Source organism: Pieris brassicae, chromosome Z (assembly GCF_905147105.1).
Source record: "Pieris brassicae chromosome Z, ilPieBrab1.1, whole genome shotgun sequence".
In the NCBI taxonomy this organism is placed as follows: Eukaryota; Metazoa; Arthropoda; class Insecta; order Lepidoptera; family Pieridae; genus Pieris; species Pieris brassicae.
In genome coordinates, this window is record NC_059680.1 from 7,708,543 (window position 1) to 7,725,388 (window position 16,846).

At 33.0% G+C, this 16,846-nt stretch overlaps 1 protein-coding gene across 2 annotated transcripts; it reads left to right on the forward strand.

Annotated features, from left to right (window-relative positions):
• Positions 1-1,247: 1,247 nt before the first annotated feature.
• Positions 1,248-15,945, forward strand: LOC123718464 (F-box/WD repeat-containing protein 7). 2 transcript variants are annotated; one of them, XM_045674977.1, is made up of 12 exons: positions 1,248-1,429; positions 3,119-3,381; positions 3,556-3,855; positions 3,946-4,029; positions 4,157-4,201; positions 4,558-4,724; positions 6,626-6,841; positions 7,382-7,670; positions 8,485-8,666; positions 9,821-10,046; positions 12,211-12,421; positions 12,966-15,945. In XM_045674977.1, exons 2-12 carry the CDS (start codon positions 3,130-3,132, stop codon positions 13,250-13,252), a joined length of 2,259 nt encoding a protein of 752 aa, XP_045530933.1. In that variant the 5' UTR covers positions 1,248-1,429; positions 3,119-3,129; the 3' UTR covers positions 13,253-15,945. The 2 variants fall into 2 exon arrangements, with proteins under 2 accessions (XP_045530933.1, XP_045530932.1); XM_045674976.1 differs by having other exon boundaries at positions 3,119-3,855.
• Positions 15,946-16,846: the final 901 nt, after the last annotated feature.

A 16,846-nucleotide genomic window follows, 5' to 3' on the forward strand; every position in this document is an offset into this window, starting at 1 on the left:
CTGCTCACTACTAGAATAGTACAACCACATGTTGTGGGGGCCATATTCCTTGTTTCTATCATTGCAACCGTGTTTCGTTATTTAACACTAGTAATGCATGCTAGCAGACAAACTGCCTTTTCTAAAAAATATCTTGCCAATAATATAAATACAAATAGTATTTTTGGTACCAAGTAAAACTTAAGATTCACATCCTTTATATTTAATTATTAGATACTGGTAATGTAGTGACACCGTTCTTCAACAGTACCTACAAAAGGTGCGTCAAATTCAATTTTAACGCAGCAATGTTCAATGCAAATTGAAAACGCATCATTAACCTTGTGGTTATTGCCCATGGCTATATATTTTAGTGAAATTAATATACCTAATTCGAACATAAGTTAGATTTCATAAAACTGTAAGAGTACATTATTCGATCGAGTTAATAAATGTACGAACGTATTTATTGATTATTATTTATTTACCTTTATTATTGTTTGACAAAATTGTAAACAAACAATATTTGAATGAGCACTACTTATCGATGTTTAAAAATCTATAATAATATATAGAAATCAGTTAAAACTGTACCATAATACTCAATGAAAGTATAAAACATATTATTATAAAATTTTGTAAAGTAAAAATATGTAATTGACTCGAAAATATAAAGTTTCCTAAGAAATCTATGTAGTCTACGACGGATTTAAATAATATAATTGAGATTTATTCTCTATATAGTATAAAAGTTGGTAATTACATAAGCTATGAAATATATTATCATTTAGACTTATATAAAATTAATTTATATTGTGTATTATACCATTTATTTTTATAAAGTCTGTGGCTTATAGAGTAGCTCAGAGAATTAAATTTATACTCTAAGCGTAGTTTAACGAGGCGCGCATTACGCATATTTAAAATTGATAGTTGACAGTGGTGTGTTGACAACTGACAAATGACTGACTGACAAATGGGAATTAATCTTCAGTTAACCAATTTTGTACTTATTTCTTTATATGTTTATTTATAAATGATATCTTGGTTGAAAAGTTTTTTAACTAAATATGATAAAGCCTAGAAAAGTTGAAAAGTGCCAAAATATGACGGTCTATGTCACAGCGATTTAAAAAAGAAAGGTAGCGCATTTCCGAGGCGCAGGGTAGTGTTGCCAGATAATATTTGCCACTTACCCATCTCTATTCTCTACAGTATGGACATAAGACTATTCACTGGCCATAAAATTAAAAAAAAACTAGACTATTCACTATTGTCGAATGTCGACTGTCGAAATGCAAGCACCACACTTCTAAGTTTAATGAATAATTTTAAACCTAAACTCACTTTGATGCTGCAACCTGCATCAATTTGAAAGTGCTAATAAAATGTGTGTTTAGGAAATACATAGTATCTTCAAATGAAGATCTTCCGTGGTATCTAAAAACAGGTGAGTGTTAAGCAAATGTTTGTAGCGGACGTGGTTTTAGTTTCTTTTCATTTGGTCTTACAGGGTTCTTTCAAGCCAAATGATTCTAAAATATCGATTCCTGCTTAATTAGTTAATACTAGTTTTTTGTTCTTAACGTAATCATCCTGAATCCTAATACGTGCAAGCAATTTTCCATACAATGGATCGTCACGGATTCGTTATTAATTGTCCATACTTCACCTAGGTAGATGTTTTTTTTGTAAGCACGGATGCATCTGAATCCTGTGTTCAGTGAAAAAAATATTCTCACGGTTTGAGTCCTTTTATCTCGCAGTTATTTTTTTGCTTGAACGACAACACATGGCGATACTTCCCGTTTATATGATTTCGACAACTGAAATACGCAATTACGTATCTGATATGAACTTAGTATTGAGAGATATTATTTATGTTAAGTGATTTAAGGTTTCAATTGGTTTATAATGTTATTTAAAGATACATTCAATAGATCACAATATGATTGAATTGGCCTTGATTATGACAGTGGCTGAATATGCACTGAGTAATGGCCTTGTGCAGCTCTCAAATGCTGAGGAAATAACAACGATTTTGGCATCAAAACATCTCATTGAAGAACATGTACCATGGACCTTATATTTTATTACTGTATTAATGAAATTTAGTGTTTAGGATTTTCAATTTATGTATTTGAACATAAGGATTATCAGACACAAAGCTTACACACACTTGTGTTTACTCAGAAAATAGTACTAAAAGTAATCAAACCAATAGATTTAGTCTGAAAATCTTAAAAGGGGAAAATTGGGAAAATTTACTATAATCTAGTTGCAGTATCCATTCAAAAGTATCTCCTAGGCTCACAAGAAATTAGATTTCTTTAATTATTGTGTGCTGTGGTCAGTAATGGTGTATATGGCCTATCACACTACAAAAGGCCGATCTCTGGTCTTGTTGTTTAAATCATTTTTAGGTTATCTTTGCAAAGAACACTTCATTAACAAAACAATTATGTATTAACCTTTTGTATAGTTTAAATATTGTATTATTTTTAAACTTTGGTTAAATTTAATAATAATACTAACACTGTTAATATCTACTACCTGGCCAAGTGGACTAAGTGCAAAGGAAAAAGTGTAATGGAATTATGAACAGAATTTTTATGAACAAAGTGGATTTTTGGAAGTTATCTTTTTTATAAGGAGAAACCTGTTAGGAATATGTTTTCTATTAAATAGCATTGCAATATCTATATAAAATGGGCTTTGCATAGATCAGTTACCCATTCTTATCAAATTTGAACAATAGGATAGGTGATAATTATATAAACCAAGCCTGTTGTTTTAAAATCTGATCAGATAGAATTCTTTGAATTAAAGAAATTTTTAAGTTTATATTCATAAGAATATTTAAAAAATAAATATTTGCTTATAAATACTGATGTATGGTAATGGATGCATGTGCATGAGATCATTTTCAAGTGAATTTGAATTCCAAATTTGTGGATTGTAATGCACACAAACGCACAATTACACACACGATGGAATCATTTTCTATTTTTGATATTTGGGTTTCTATCAGCTTTTAAAATTTATTCTCTGTCATTATATAAATAAATTTATCTTTATTCACTACTGTTTCTTAGTTACGTATTTGTGTTAATCCTTGTTAAAATTATGAATCTTCCAGAAATCATCACAATGGAGCCATCCTGCTCGTACTCTGAATGTGATATATTTAAAGGGAGCAAAAATTCATTTGAAAACAATGTGGAAGATAAGACTGAAGCCAATAATGTAAAGCCTGCAGTAATACCAACTGAAAACAATGAAGACCAACAAATTGAAGACCTTGAAAGAGATGACTTCGAGGAGGAAAACAGAATTCTTAAACACTGCTCTAATATGGTAGTAGATGAAGACGAGGCTTCAACGGCACAATATTCTCTGCCTGTAAGTAGCGTCGACCCTGATTTATTAAAAATAGCAAGTGCAGAAACAATTGCTAGGTTACAACATTTCATGTCTGATGATTTTGGCCTCCCTGGCTGTGGCCGAGAAGCAAACAAAGTTATAGGGAGCAAATTAAAAGAAATGATACATGATAAAGCAGGATTGTTTGTACAGGGAACATCTATGTCGAAAGAAGATTTTATGCAAAAACTAATTAATAGTGGAAAGCCAGAAAAGAAAGATTTTCCAAAGGGAAAATTGTATAAGGCTGAATTGGAAGAAAATGCAAATGATAGTAACATGGAAATTGATGCGGTTAGTGGGCCATCAGGTAGATCTAATTCTAATGCTTCAAGTATTGCAAGCACTAGCTCAGATAGTAAGGATTTCACAGTGCCTTCTACTTCAAATGCCGAAAAGCTTTTGGGGCTTTGTGATGCTACCAAAAATGGAGAAAGAAGTTCCCAGGTCTCGGTAAGTAATTTTTCGTTAAATATGTTAATTCATATATATTTTATTTCAGTGATATTAAAATTTTATATTTGATATGAATCATATTTGCAGAGTTACGCATATTGCGATCCTGATGATGATTCTGAGGAGGATGATGTAGAAGAGACTTGGTGTACCTGTCTTTCATCACCTGAGGTAAGTTTTTGACATCAAAGTCAGTGATTAAGGCGTATATTATACGAACCCAGACTGTACATTTCTGAAAATGTTCTGTATTCCACTAAAATACAATTGCATATATTAAATAATTTAATGTTTTTAGGATGGAGAAGATGATGACGAACCAGAACCTGAGGAAAGATTTTGGGTAATTCGTTTTTGTTGACAGTATTTATTTAGAACTTTCTTCTTCTACAAATTGTGATATAGAAGAATAATTTTTGTAAATATTTATTTTTATAAAACCACTTTTAAACTATTATTTGTCAAAGCCCATTTGAAATATTCTTACAAGGTTTATCAAAGGAAGTAAAGAATTTTCCTATAAGTAAGCAACCGTGTGTGGTTTCTTTGGAGGTACAATTCTGCTTACGTAAAGTTTACGTTCTTATTTGCAATGACGACGTTATGAGTTTTAAATTTTGCTACTTATATACTTGCAAATTTTACCCGTTCCAACGATTTGTATTCAGTGTGAATAAATAATTCATATGTTTCGTTCAGAGAAAAAGGCGCTACGAGCCACCGCCGCCCCAGTCTGCAAAACGATTTCGTCCTGATGGTACAATGGTTCCATACACCGGCGAATGGAGTAATTCTAGCCTTGGACTTCAGTCATTGCAGCATAATATAAATCAAGCTTCGCCTGAATTGAATCAATGGCTAAACAGGTAGATATGATTATTATATTCTTTAATGTAGTATACATATTTCACATTTTCGGGTATATATATGTATAGAAAAAAGGTTTTCACACTACGAAGAGATAGAGATAGTTATAGGTATAGGCCGCGGAGATCTGCATCTGTTCGCGATGATTTGTTTATTCTTATAGGCCAGTAGGTGATCCCGAGCCAGTCTCGACGGCGCCTACGACTTTTTGAGTGTACGGCTTTCTCTCAAGATATTTTCCTTGCGAGCGAGTTAAATGCGCACATAAAAAGTCTATTGGTGGATAGTCGGAGTCGAACCTACGGCCACGGGGATGAGAGAACTCTGCTCTATAAATATAATAATATAATGTATAAAAGTTATTTTTTTCTAAAAATTTAAGAATTATTTTTGCCGGACGGATGAGGTATGGAGTCCGATAAGTCCATAGACGATAAACGATACATTGTTTATCCTAAAAATGCACGATTCTCGTTCTTTTTCAACAGAATATGGTCGCAGGTCCCTATTTTCCTATTTGGTTTTTCATATTATATGGTATTAAGAAGTTATATCTAATAGCTATTTATCGATCACAAGCTACGTAAATTTATATATTACATACGATTGAAGATTTTGTGCTAAAAATGGTGACGAAATTGAAATATTTAATTTTTTTCTTGGTAGAATTTCAACGTAAAGCAAATTTATGGTACATCCATGCGTTTGTTCATGTATTCGGCATGTTTCTTTAGAGAAATAATGTATACAACACGACACGTACGCTCTGATATTTATAATGATATATATATATATATATATATATATATATATCATTATAAGTGACGTATTACACGCAGATAAAATATCGTCTCACGTTTATTGAAATCGAATTCTTAAACCTTCTAGAATATACCATATAGTATTGAATAACTGCCATAAAAATCGTTGAGAACATTCCTTTTGCTGTAAATCCTTATATTACACATATTGAATTAATGTGCTGAATTGTTATAAGTAATGTTAAAATAACGTTCAAACATGTCTTCGAAGTTTTATCCGTGTATATATCATATTTCTCCCGATTGTCAGCTATGGCATTTTGTAACGAGAATCCGAAATTGGCAATTTTTGATATTTCTACGTAGGCGAAGTCACGTTCAGCAGCCAGTATAACATGACTTTATTAAATAGTTGTTAGTTACGAGTCATATTCATAGGGGGTCGCTTGTCAAGTTATACAAGAATGCATGCCAGGTGCGCAAATTGTTAACTGTTTGCATATTTAAGATCGTGTTAAGTCGTTTCATACTTTGTTTATTTTTGGATTATTCACTCTGTTTATCAAATATTGTATCTGTTTTACATATCTTATTTCTCTGTATATATTTGTATATGGATGCGTAGTTAATTTTACAGTAATAAGAATTATGTGTAATACCTTGGTCGCACTGTTACAACAACAATGTAGGAACTATCTATGAAGATTTTTATTAAAGCTTTAGATTTCATTCCAATAAAAGCATATACAGCTTGCATTTTTTTCACATTTATGACCTTCCCATTGATATGATTGTAATTTATTGCATCTCCATTCAATCATTTACAATAGTTTCTTCGAGAACATTGTGTTGGACATAAAGGCGATCGCGTCTTTTATTAAATCGTCTCGAATGTTCTAGCGAAACTTTACCTTTGTTAGCACAAAGGTAAAGTTTCCAATTAAATTGTTGACTTGCGAAATAAAATAATAATGTACTATTACAGGTAATGTATCAAATTATATAGCGAGCGGATTCTTGTTTCAGATAACGATGAAAGATATATGATTTCATGTGACGGCATGTATGTAATTTGCACAGAAAAGACTCGTTATTAATAGTACGTCTTTGTGATATAACTAACCAATGATTTCGTTTAGATTCCAGTCTTGGACTAACGTTGAGAAGATTCAAGCTATCGACGCTCTCATAGGCCGCTGCACTGCAGGCCATGTGCGCCACATGATGAAGGCTATAGAACCTCTTTTCCAACGGGACTTCATATCGCTTCTACCCAAAGAGTTGGCACTTACAGTGCTCGGATACCTGTCGCCCAAGGATCTCTTACGGGCTGCACAAACATGTCGCTATTGGAGGTGATACTATTGTTTTTAGTTTTCAGCTTTTAATTTTCGGAGTTATTAGAAAGATATGTTTTTTTGGTCAACATATAATAAAAGTTACTAGCTTCGTTTTGACTTAATATTTTTTTTTTACTTAGCCTACCTTTTTAGTAGCTACATACCAACGTATGGGACATTTTGCTTTGCTGCACTCCATAGAAACGGTTCGCTTTTCCGGAATCAAAACTTTTGCACTAAACTACTTTTTTATTTTTCCAATTTTTTCTTCCAAAAACCTGTGTTAAAGGCAAAAATAAAATAAAAAACTACATGAATTGGTCCAGCCGTCTTCGAATCTTTCACTTGGAAACTAAATATGGCAAAAAGTACTTAAGTGAATAAGTATCTCTACTTTGGTACGAATATTAATTAAAAAATATTTTATTACTTCTATTTAGAGACATTGTATCAAATCAAGATGAATGCCCGGCTTCCTTTAGGAAAGCAATTGCAAATAGATTTGCCCTTAAAAGCGGTTTTTAAAAATAAGTATTTTATCGAAATGTTTTACAGATTCCTGGCTGATGACAATCTACTGTGGAAGGAACAATGCCGTCGCATAGGTCTGACAACACTAAAAAAGCGTCTTCGCTCTATGCCCCGTTGCGCCAGTCCATGGAAAGCTGCCTACATGCGTCAATCCCTTATTCAAGACAATTGGCTGTACAATAACGTAGATAACCCCATAGTGATGCGTGGCCATGATGATCACGTGATAACTTGCCTACAGTTCTATGGAAATCGCATACTCAGTGGTAGCGATGATACTACACTCAAAGTATGGTCCGCTATTACAGGGAAGGTATGTCTTGTTTGTATTATTGGGACTGATTAAATTATATTTGCTATTTTCTAAAGGATATTTTCCTGAAAAAAAATCGTTTCGGTGTGTGGCTAGATTGTCTCATTAAACATATTACCTACTTAATATTTTTCATACATACTTATTTTTATATAAGTAAGAGTTCCTTGTCGTTTCAAACTATATAGCTGATTCCCGAGAAATTCAGTTTACTCAATTCGTCTCGCACAGAAAGCATCTTACATCATACTTGTGGATATTTTTCGTTTGTGTTTTTCTAAATATTTCTTATTAATTTAATAATTTTAACTACTTCACATTTTATATTTCAATGTCTTAGGGAGCGTTCAAGTATTACGTAACGAATTGAGGGGGGGGGGGGGGGGCCTCTTGTAAAACGTTACGATGCGGGGCGGGGATTGAATTACTCGTTATTGATAATATTATTTTAGAGTTTCCAGTCCACCACACCACATAATGGTAAGTTTTAGGTATAAAGACTCACTGGAGTATAAAGGGTTCTGGTCACGAAACGTTTTACTATTGGATATAGAAAACGATACGGTGCGTTTCATGGGGGGAGGGGGGTCGAGAATCTACAAAAATTGCGTGACGTAATTCTTGAACGCTCCCTTAAAATCAAATAATTTCAATGATTTAATAATAAATATAAGTTAATAGATAAACCAGGTACCTGAAGAATAAAATCCTATTGATTAGAAGAAAAAAAAAAGATTAATCAAAAAAATAAAGTAAACCTATTGTTTAAGTTGATTTTGCTAATCCATCACACAGTAAATAAATAATATTTCAGTGTCTGCGCACATTGGTCGGCCATTCCGGTGGTGTGTGGTCATCGCAGATGATCGGTGATCTTGTGATAAGCGGTTCCACTGATCGCACTCTGCGTGTATGGAATGCGAAGACAGGCCGTTGCCTCAAAGTGTTAGCGGGACATACTTCAACTGTGCGGTGCATGCACTTGCATCAAAATAGGTACGAAAGCTATGCGATTAAGATTTTATATGCATTCATAGGATTAACTAATTTATATCTTAATAAGTAGAGTGAGAAATAAAGCAAAATCAATGACATTATTGCGAAAAATTGCAAGTGTATCTAAAATTTGTTGATTATGAAATTTATAAATTACAGTTATAACATTTTCTTAAATTTTTGTATATTGTTAATTAGTAAAGTGTTTTGGAAATGCTTGTGGTAATTTTAATTTTTTCAAATTGTTTTGCGCTGGCGTCACTTTAGTGCTACATGCGAAAACCATAATTTATTAAGCTTTTGCTATACATATTAAATGAGTGCTTCTCCGTTAACATCAGGGTATGAAGCGAGTATTTTGTGACTGTTTTATAAATGTTTATAGGCCAAGGAGCCTTCTGTTAGAACGTGAAACGATTATTCTCCCGAGAGTCGAACTCAAGACATATCACTATCATGCCTATCTATGATAGGCGTATGATAAAACGTATAGTAGTAATCAATCTGCAAGCGCTTTAATTTTTTTATCAAGTTGGCTTAGTATGGCTGGTTAATGTATACTAGACCAATGTTTATCGAATCCGATTTTTTCCGAGAATGGTACCCAGGACTTCCGAGGTTAAATCCAGCTGCTGCCTGCGACTTCTTATATGTGGAATTTTATCCAAAATCCTTATTCAATGCAACATACCGTGAATACCAATACAATGTTTTGTACTTATAATTTTTATATGAATAACGTATGTACCAGAGTGCTTATCAATTATGTTATATTTTATATTGATTTTATAACGCAATGCAGGCAATATTCGATGTTTGGGTGATACGTAAAATATTGCACGAATAAATTTAAATTCATATAGTAATTCGAATGTGAGTTTATTTCATAAATTTTAATAATGTAATTTGAGTAATGTACGGACATATTTGGAGAAAGTTGTACAAATGAATATTTATACAGTTATTATTTAAAGTGGTTTTTAATAGATTCATTTAGTAAATATTGTTTGTCGTAAATTATATGACGCTGCGCGTGGTATGGAGAATTCTACATATTCTCCAATACGCGAACGTAATTAAACCTTTTTCATTTCGTAAGCCATTTTCTCGATTTGACTCTGAGTGTCGTTTCTTAGTTTTTCGCTTGTCCACAGAGTGGTGTCAGGGTCGCGTGATGCAACTCTACGCGTATGGTCGATTAGCAAAGGCTGTTGTCTTCGCGTACTCGTTGGTCACTTAGCGGCGGTGCGTTGTGTCCAATATGACGGTAAAGTGGTTGTGTCGGGCGCATATGACTACTTCGTGAAAGTATGGAATCCAGAGACAGGGGAATGCTTGCACACATTGGCGGGACACACCAACAGGGTTTATAGTTTGCAGGTACGTACATGTAAAGAATTTTTCTTCAAGTAGTTAATTAGTAGTGATAATGTGATACATTCTCCTAAATAAGAATATAAAAAAAAATACTAGAAGACTATAAGTGTTTTGAAGACATACTCAGGCATTAGAAATTTTGTAAATAATGTCATTTGTTTGTCAGAATGTGTTCTAAAAATTGGGTAAAATTTAAGTTCACGCGGCAGTAAAATTTCTCTGTTAAATCTGCTGGTAAATCAAGACTTCAGAGCAACTTTTGGGGTTACCAGGAAGAACTTCTAAGGACGACGCATAGGACGCCTTTAATCGATAGTGACTGAACAAATGCTTTAAAAAGACATTATCCGCGCGGATCATTATGGCACTTAGCAGCATAAATAATGATTTATATAGGAAGTGGGCTGTTTTTTCTGAGATTGCCCAGGAATGGTAATGATAGCTTAATCATGGAACCACTATTACTTTACTTATACACTATTGACTTTGTAAGCAGGACAGATAACTGTTTTGTACGATGGCCGCAATTCAAGAAGGCCATTAAAATTGTTGGAACATCCTTCATCTTCATAGAACCCAGCTCCTTATGATTTCTACCTAATTCCGCGGTTGTAGGAACATATCACACGGGCCATAAATTTGAATTAAAAAAAAAGAAGTGATTGAACCTAAAACTGACTACGTCGAAACAAAATAACATTTAAAAAGTAGACTATTGAGTCATAATCGTTATCACTTATTGAACACGCCTAGTATACGTGTATTTGGTTGTTTTTACCACAACTCACAAGATGGCGCTTTATTAGAATAGGAAAAGTTGAAAATTATAATTAGTGGGAGAGTCAGTATATTATTACACTACTGTTGTTAATTACCCAGTCTGGCTTTAGAGAAAAAAATACAATATTGCATAAATTTAACTTTTGGTCCAAATCTGTTTTTTATTTTTTTCAAAATTTCGAACCATAACGCACGACCTAACGGTGGAGTCTAAAAGCTATTCTGTTTTTTTATAAATAATAATATGAATAAAATAGTTTTTCCTTACAAAGTGATTCTAAACTGCACTAAAATACTAAAATATAGTCAGTAGTCGCCTCTAGGCAGCCGTACTGGACCACAGCTCTATGCAAATGTATCTCTCCCAACTTTCTCTTCTTTACTCTTAACACATTATTTACTCCTTTGATTCTTTTATGTTTCCTGTTCGTTTTGTTACTATTCCTATTACGTATTTTTAGTATTAGCTTCTTTCCATTTTCCTTTGGCACATTGCTAGTTCATTTTCATCTTTTCTTAGGGCAAGTTTGTTTTCCGTACGTATGGCATGGAAGTTTCGCTATGTTAAAGATTTACATAATCGAATATAAAGAAGATTAAATACTGGGGTATTTATTAATTTTTTTTATTATTAATGTATCAGTGGCGCTACAACCTTTTAGGTCTGGGCCTCAGATTTCTGTATCTGTTCCGTGATCATTTCTAATAGGCAAGTTGGTGACGAACCTTCTGTGCCTGACACACTGTCAACTTTTGGGGTCAAAGGCATGCCGGTTTCCCCACGACTCATTCACCATATGAGCGACTGTTAAATACATACATAGACAGTAAGTACATTTGTTGACAGCCGGGGTTCGAACGTACGACCCCAGGGATGAAAGTCCCACGTTAAAACCTTCGCCGTGACTCATCAAACCTCAAAATAACTTTATTCATATAGGTAAACAAGTACATCTATGAACGTTAACAGACAAGATTATAAATTGATTCTAAATTTACATTTACAACCAGTTCGCAAGTCAAGGGTGTAGAGCGGGCAAGGAGAACTGGCAAGACCCCGCTAAGTTTTAAGGCAAACGAATTGTTGGAGCTGGATCAATCCCAAGGATAAAGATCATTTAAATAATCGTCAAATTTATATAAAGCTTTATTGCATAATTTATGTTTAACGATAACGAATTTATTCAGTGATAACTCTTTAATTTCGCTTAGAAGTTTGTTGTAAAAACGATTCCATTTTCATATAAGGAGTGGTTTATATTCTGGAGCCTGGTTGGTCGTACGCTTAAATTAGTTTTGTTTCGAGAATTATACTGGTGAAAGTCACCACATCACATCGCATACTACTATAGTTAAATCATTAATCATTTTAATTTACTTATTACAGTTTGACGGTGTGCACGTAGTAAGTGGTTCTTTGGATACGTCGATCCGCGTATGGGACGTTGAGTCTGGTCAGCTGAAGCATACACTAACCGGCCATCAGTCCCTAACTTCAGGCATGGAACTTCACTCAAATATTCTCGTTTCGGGCAATGCTGACTCGACTGTTAAAGTGTGGGACATCACCACTGGACATTGTCTTCACACTTTATCAGGTATATTTTTTTATATTACAACTAGCGGTACCGACAGATGTTGTGATGTACACGCGTCCTAAATACAAAAAAAAAAATCTAATTGTACCCATTCCCGAAACCACGTGAACTCGTAACAGCCAGTCCAGCCGTTTAGAAGACGCTTAATTACTTAAAGACGCCCAGAAGGCTTATATATAAAAAGAAGTTACGACACAATTTTAAGTATTTCGTTTATTATAGCTAAGGTGATATTGTTGAAACATATATAAAATGTTCTTTAGGTCATAGAACCTCATAGAGCAATTGTGCATTTGTTTTATTGATAATTTTTAAAACAAAACATGCCTAGAATCACACTCAGGTGATCCCCGTACGCTATGATTAAATATTTCCATTTTTAATATACTTATATATACTTAGAGTTCACTGATAAATTAATGTAGGTTACATTTCTCGAAGGTTTAATCTCTTTTTGTTCAACATACGCAGAATATATTCTTCTGTGTCAAACAACTGACTGAAGCCAAACAGAGTTTAATTTAATTTTTAAAAAAAATGTTAGGACCAAACAAACACCAATCGGCGGTCACCTGCCTTCAATCCAGCAACCGTTTCGTGATAACATCGTCCGACGACGGCACCGTGAAGTTATGGGACGTGCGTACCGGTGAGTTTATAAGGAACCTAGTCGAACTCGGCTCTGGCGGTTCTGGCGGAGTTGTATGGCGTATTCGGGCTTCAGCGACTAAACTCATTTGTGCGGTCGGGTCCCGAAATGGCACCGAAGAAACCAAACTGTTGGTCCTCGACTTTGACGTTCCTGGGGCTTGTAGGAAGTGTGATGAATAGCATAGACTAAATCGGCGCCTTATGCGCCGACATGCCAATCTCTATGCGCCTTGGCACTGTTAGACTGGCGTGGTAAAGGGAGGCATCAAGTCTGTAATATGTGTTGACAGTTGACAATTGACCAAACATTCGTGTGTCATAAGAATACTCAATTTATGATAATGTTACCGTACGCGGTATGGTTTTCACACGTTGCCTCCGACCACACCTATAAAAAAGTAATGATAAAATATTCGATCATGAATTATTTGATTTGATTTATTTTGATGTATGTAAACTTTTAAATGTGTTTGTTTAATTAATTAAATTTTAGAAATGTCAAAATATTGTTTGACATTGATTTTCCCGTCTGTGTAGGTGGTTAGAATTATTTCATAATATTATTGTATTTATATTTCATATATTTTTTTTTGATGTGTTTATTGAATCAATTAATTAAACTTTAGAAATTGCAATCTGCTTATATTTTGACATTGATTTTAATTTAATTTCCCTTGTGTGTTGTTCTGTGAATTATATTTCATATTATTATTATTTGTATTTAATATTTTTAAATTTTAAGTGACGATGTTCTGTTAGAAGAATTAATCTATTTGCACCACGCCCTTTTTATTTAGGCTATAGAGATGACCTTTTAATTTAATTTAACGTTTATACATTTAATTATTATATATTCTAAAAAAAGGATCCGAATCGAAACGATTTCGTAGGCGATTAGGTGCAATTTTCACAGCCAAAATAATAAGTTCAAAAATACTGTCATACTTTTTTTTTCATTATGACTGTTACTGTATAGGAGGCAAATAATCTCGATTCAAGTCAAATTGAATTGTGTACCATTTTCATGTAGTGCCTACTTAGCCATACAGTTTGGTATAAGGAACCAGTTGTTTGTGGTAATTTTACGATATCTATCTACCTTTATTCATTCAATACCAATATTATACCATTTATGTACACTGTAGTTGTTAGATTTGATCTTGAATAGGTAAATAATGATGGCTGCCATTATGCATCGCCAAATTATTGCACTAAACGGTATGCTTCATTATCCCAAAGAGTAAGGTGAAATCGGATTGCAGTAGGGTTTCTAATTTAGCCTCGGTTCTGTAATAAACATTATTTAACACTGGCATGAGTTTACTGACATTTTGAAGATGTTCTTGTTATAGGATTAAGTTTCAGTTAACTGTAGAAACCCTACATGTTAGTTATAGTGTAGATAGTGGGCGGACTTCGGAGTGTGCCATTGCTTGTTTTTAAAATTACCTATTTTAGAGTTTATCGTATTTTGCCCATTTGTATGTGTTTCTCGATTTTTCTTTTATTTGGACAATGGTATCAAAATAAGTATGAGAGATGTTATGGAGTGGTTATTCCTAAGTGGTACATACAATATAAATGGGCTAATCATCATCACAAAATACTTTTAGTATACAGTTTTAGAAAACTATTTTGTTTCGGTTATGTTAGTACATTGCAACGAAGTTTTCGCTACAACTTTTAAATGTATTGTTTGTCGATGTGAAACACTCCTGGGCGTAGCCAGCACTTAGTTCTATTCCCTAGTTTAGTCGAATTTGTTATTATTATTTTTAATTTGATTTTTAATTGCAATTCTATGTTCCCATTAATTATTGTTAATTTTGTATACAAATAATTGTCGTGATGTTTTATTTATTATAACTTCTGCCACCAGTGCATAATAACTTTGAAATTAAAAAAAATCACATTATTCTTAGGTAATTATTCTTCACAATTCTCGAAGGGATCTCTCAACATAATAGTTATATTTATTGTAGTTAGGGAATAATTTCAATTGCATAATTATGATTCAAATGTAACATTAAATATTGAATGACGAAACATAGTAATAGAGTATAACTGTAGTTCTTAATATTATCCTAATAATGTATCAGTTTTGTGATGTTAATTTTGTAGATTTTTCAATGGCCAGACATTTGTCTCTTGTAATATAGACTAAGGTTTTATTCATGTATAATCCTGAAAAAATTCAGATTTCGAATTAAGCCTAATAAAAGGCCCAAAATATTTGGTGTTTAGCCTCCCGTAAAACAGTTACAAATATTAATATATGTGCTTAATATCGTATGCACATACTATAAGATACTTTCTACTATTCTATGTATGTAAATATTATCAGCGATATGTGAGACGTAACGCGTTTGTGTATTTGACTGGAAGTCTACGACGCGGCCAGTTAGCGTTACTCGTTCAATGGCTGAATATTTAAACGAAGACTGAGGTATAGGTATAGTGTAATTATAGTATTTAGTATAGCGAACGGTTAAAGTGTCTAAAGCAATAAGCGACGGACGTTGTAACCGTAGGCTCATGCACTCCACGCTACCCACCATCCTGTCTTTGTTTATTTCAATCAATCCTTTGTCTTGTTGTATGCGTTTCGCGTTTGTTTTTGTAATTTAGTATAAGACACGCTGACCAACTGAGCAACGACCTATTTTTGTAAATATAAAAGCGCGCAACAATGTATGATTTCCAACATTTATTATAAGTTCGTTTTGGTGTTATTTAATATGGATTGTATTTTACTGAATTATGTTGAAGAATTATTATTTCTTTTTTAAATTTATAAAAATCTGATGTCCGTTTGAGTTTATCCAAAATTTAGCTTTTTATGTAATTAATAAATAATTAAAATTGATGTATCATTATCTGTTTTATTTCATATCTTGAATGCAAAAGTTGTAATTGAGATTGAAACTCCTCACTCGTTTAACACTTAACTACTCAAGTATATCGTCTGTTTCTGTCAAATTGTGTTACATTGATTAAAATACTTAAATAGTAATAATGAGATTATTAATTAAGAAATTACTGTATGGCACATAATAGAAATGACATGATGAAGTAACTTCCTAATTGATATCAATGCATGTTGTACTTGCCGTGCGGTGTTTAAATGAAAACTTTAAAGCATTCAAATTAATAAAAAACTCAAGACTTAAACTACGTCCTTCTTTATTACCCCTCTTATATAATTCCCTTTAAAAATTGAGTTACAAGTACATATTCCCCCTGTATTAATACAAGAAATATTTATGGCGTATTAAGCTTGGGTTAGTTCTGGTTCTAAGTATTAGACGCTAATATTATAAAGAAAATTTTATAAAATACTTCGAACGAACTTCGTTTCTCTTTAATGTGGTTTTAACACCGTGACACGAAAGAATAATTTCGTATCGTAATAAATCGTCACTATAATTTGAATTTGATTTACACTTCGGTCTAAGTAACACGTGGTTGGCGTGGTTAAGGTTAAGGTTAATAATTGAATTTCACGGTATTTCGTTTACTACAAAATAAATTTAATTTATACTTTAGCCTCAATAACACGTGGTAATCATGATATAGAATTGTAGCTTTTATGACACGTTTGTCGGTTTACCATAACAGTGCCATCTATTGATTACTTACTCAATCCAGTCGAAAAGTATCGACATCTGTTAGAATCTTTTGGAGTTAACAGATAATTGTGACTGTCAATTAATTATAGACAAATAATTTGCAATAAAATAAAATACTAACTATACTATACTTAGAGGGACTATA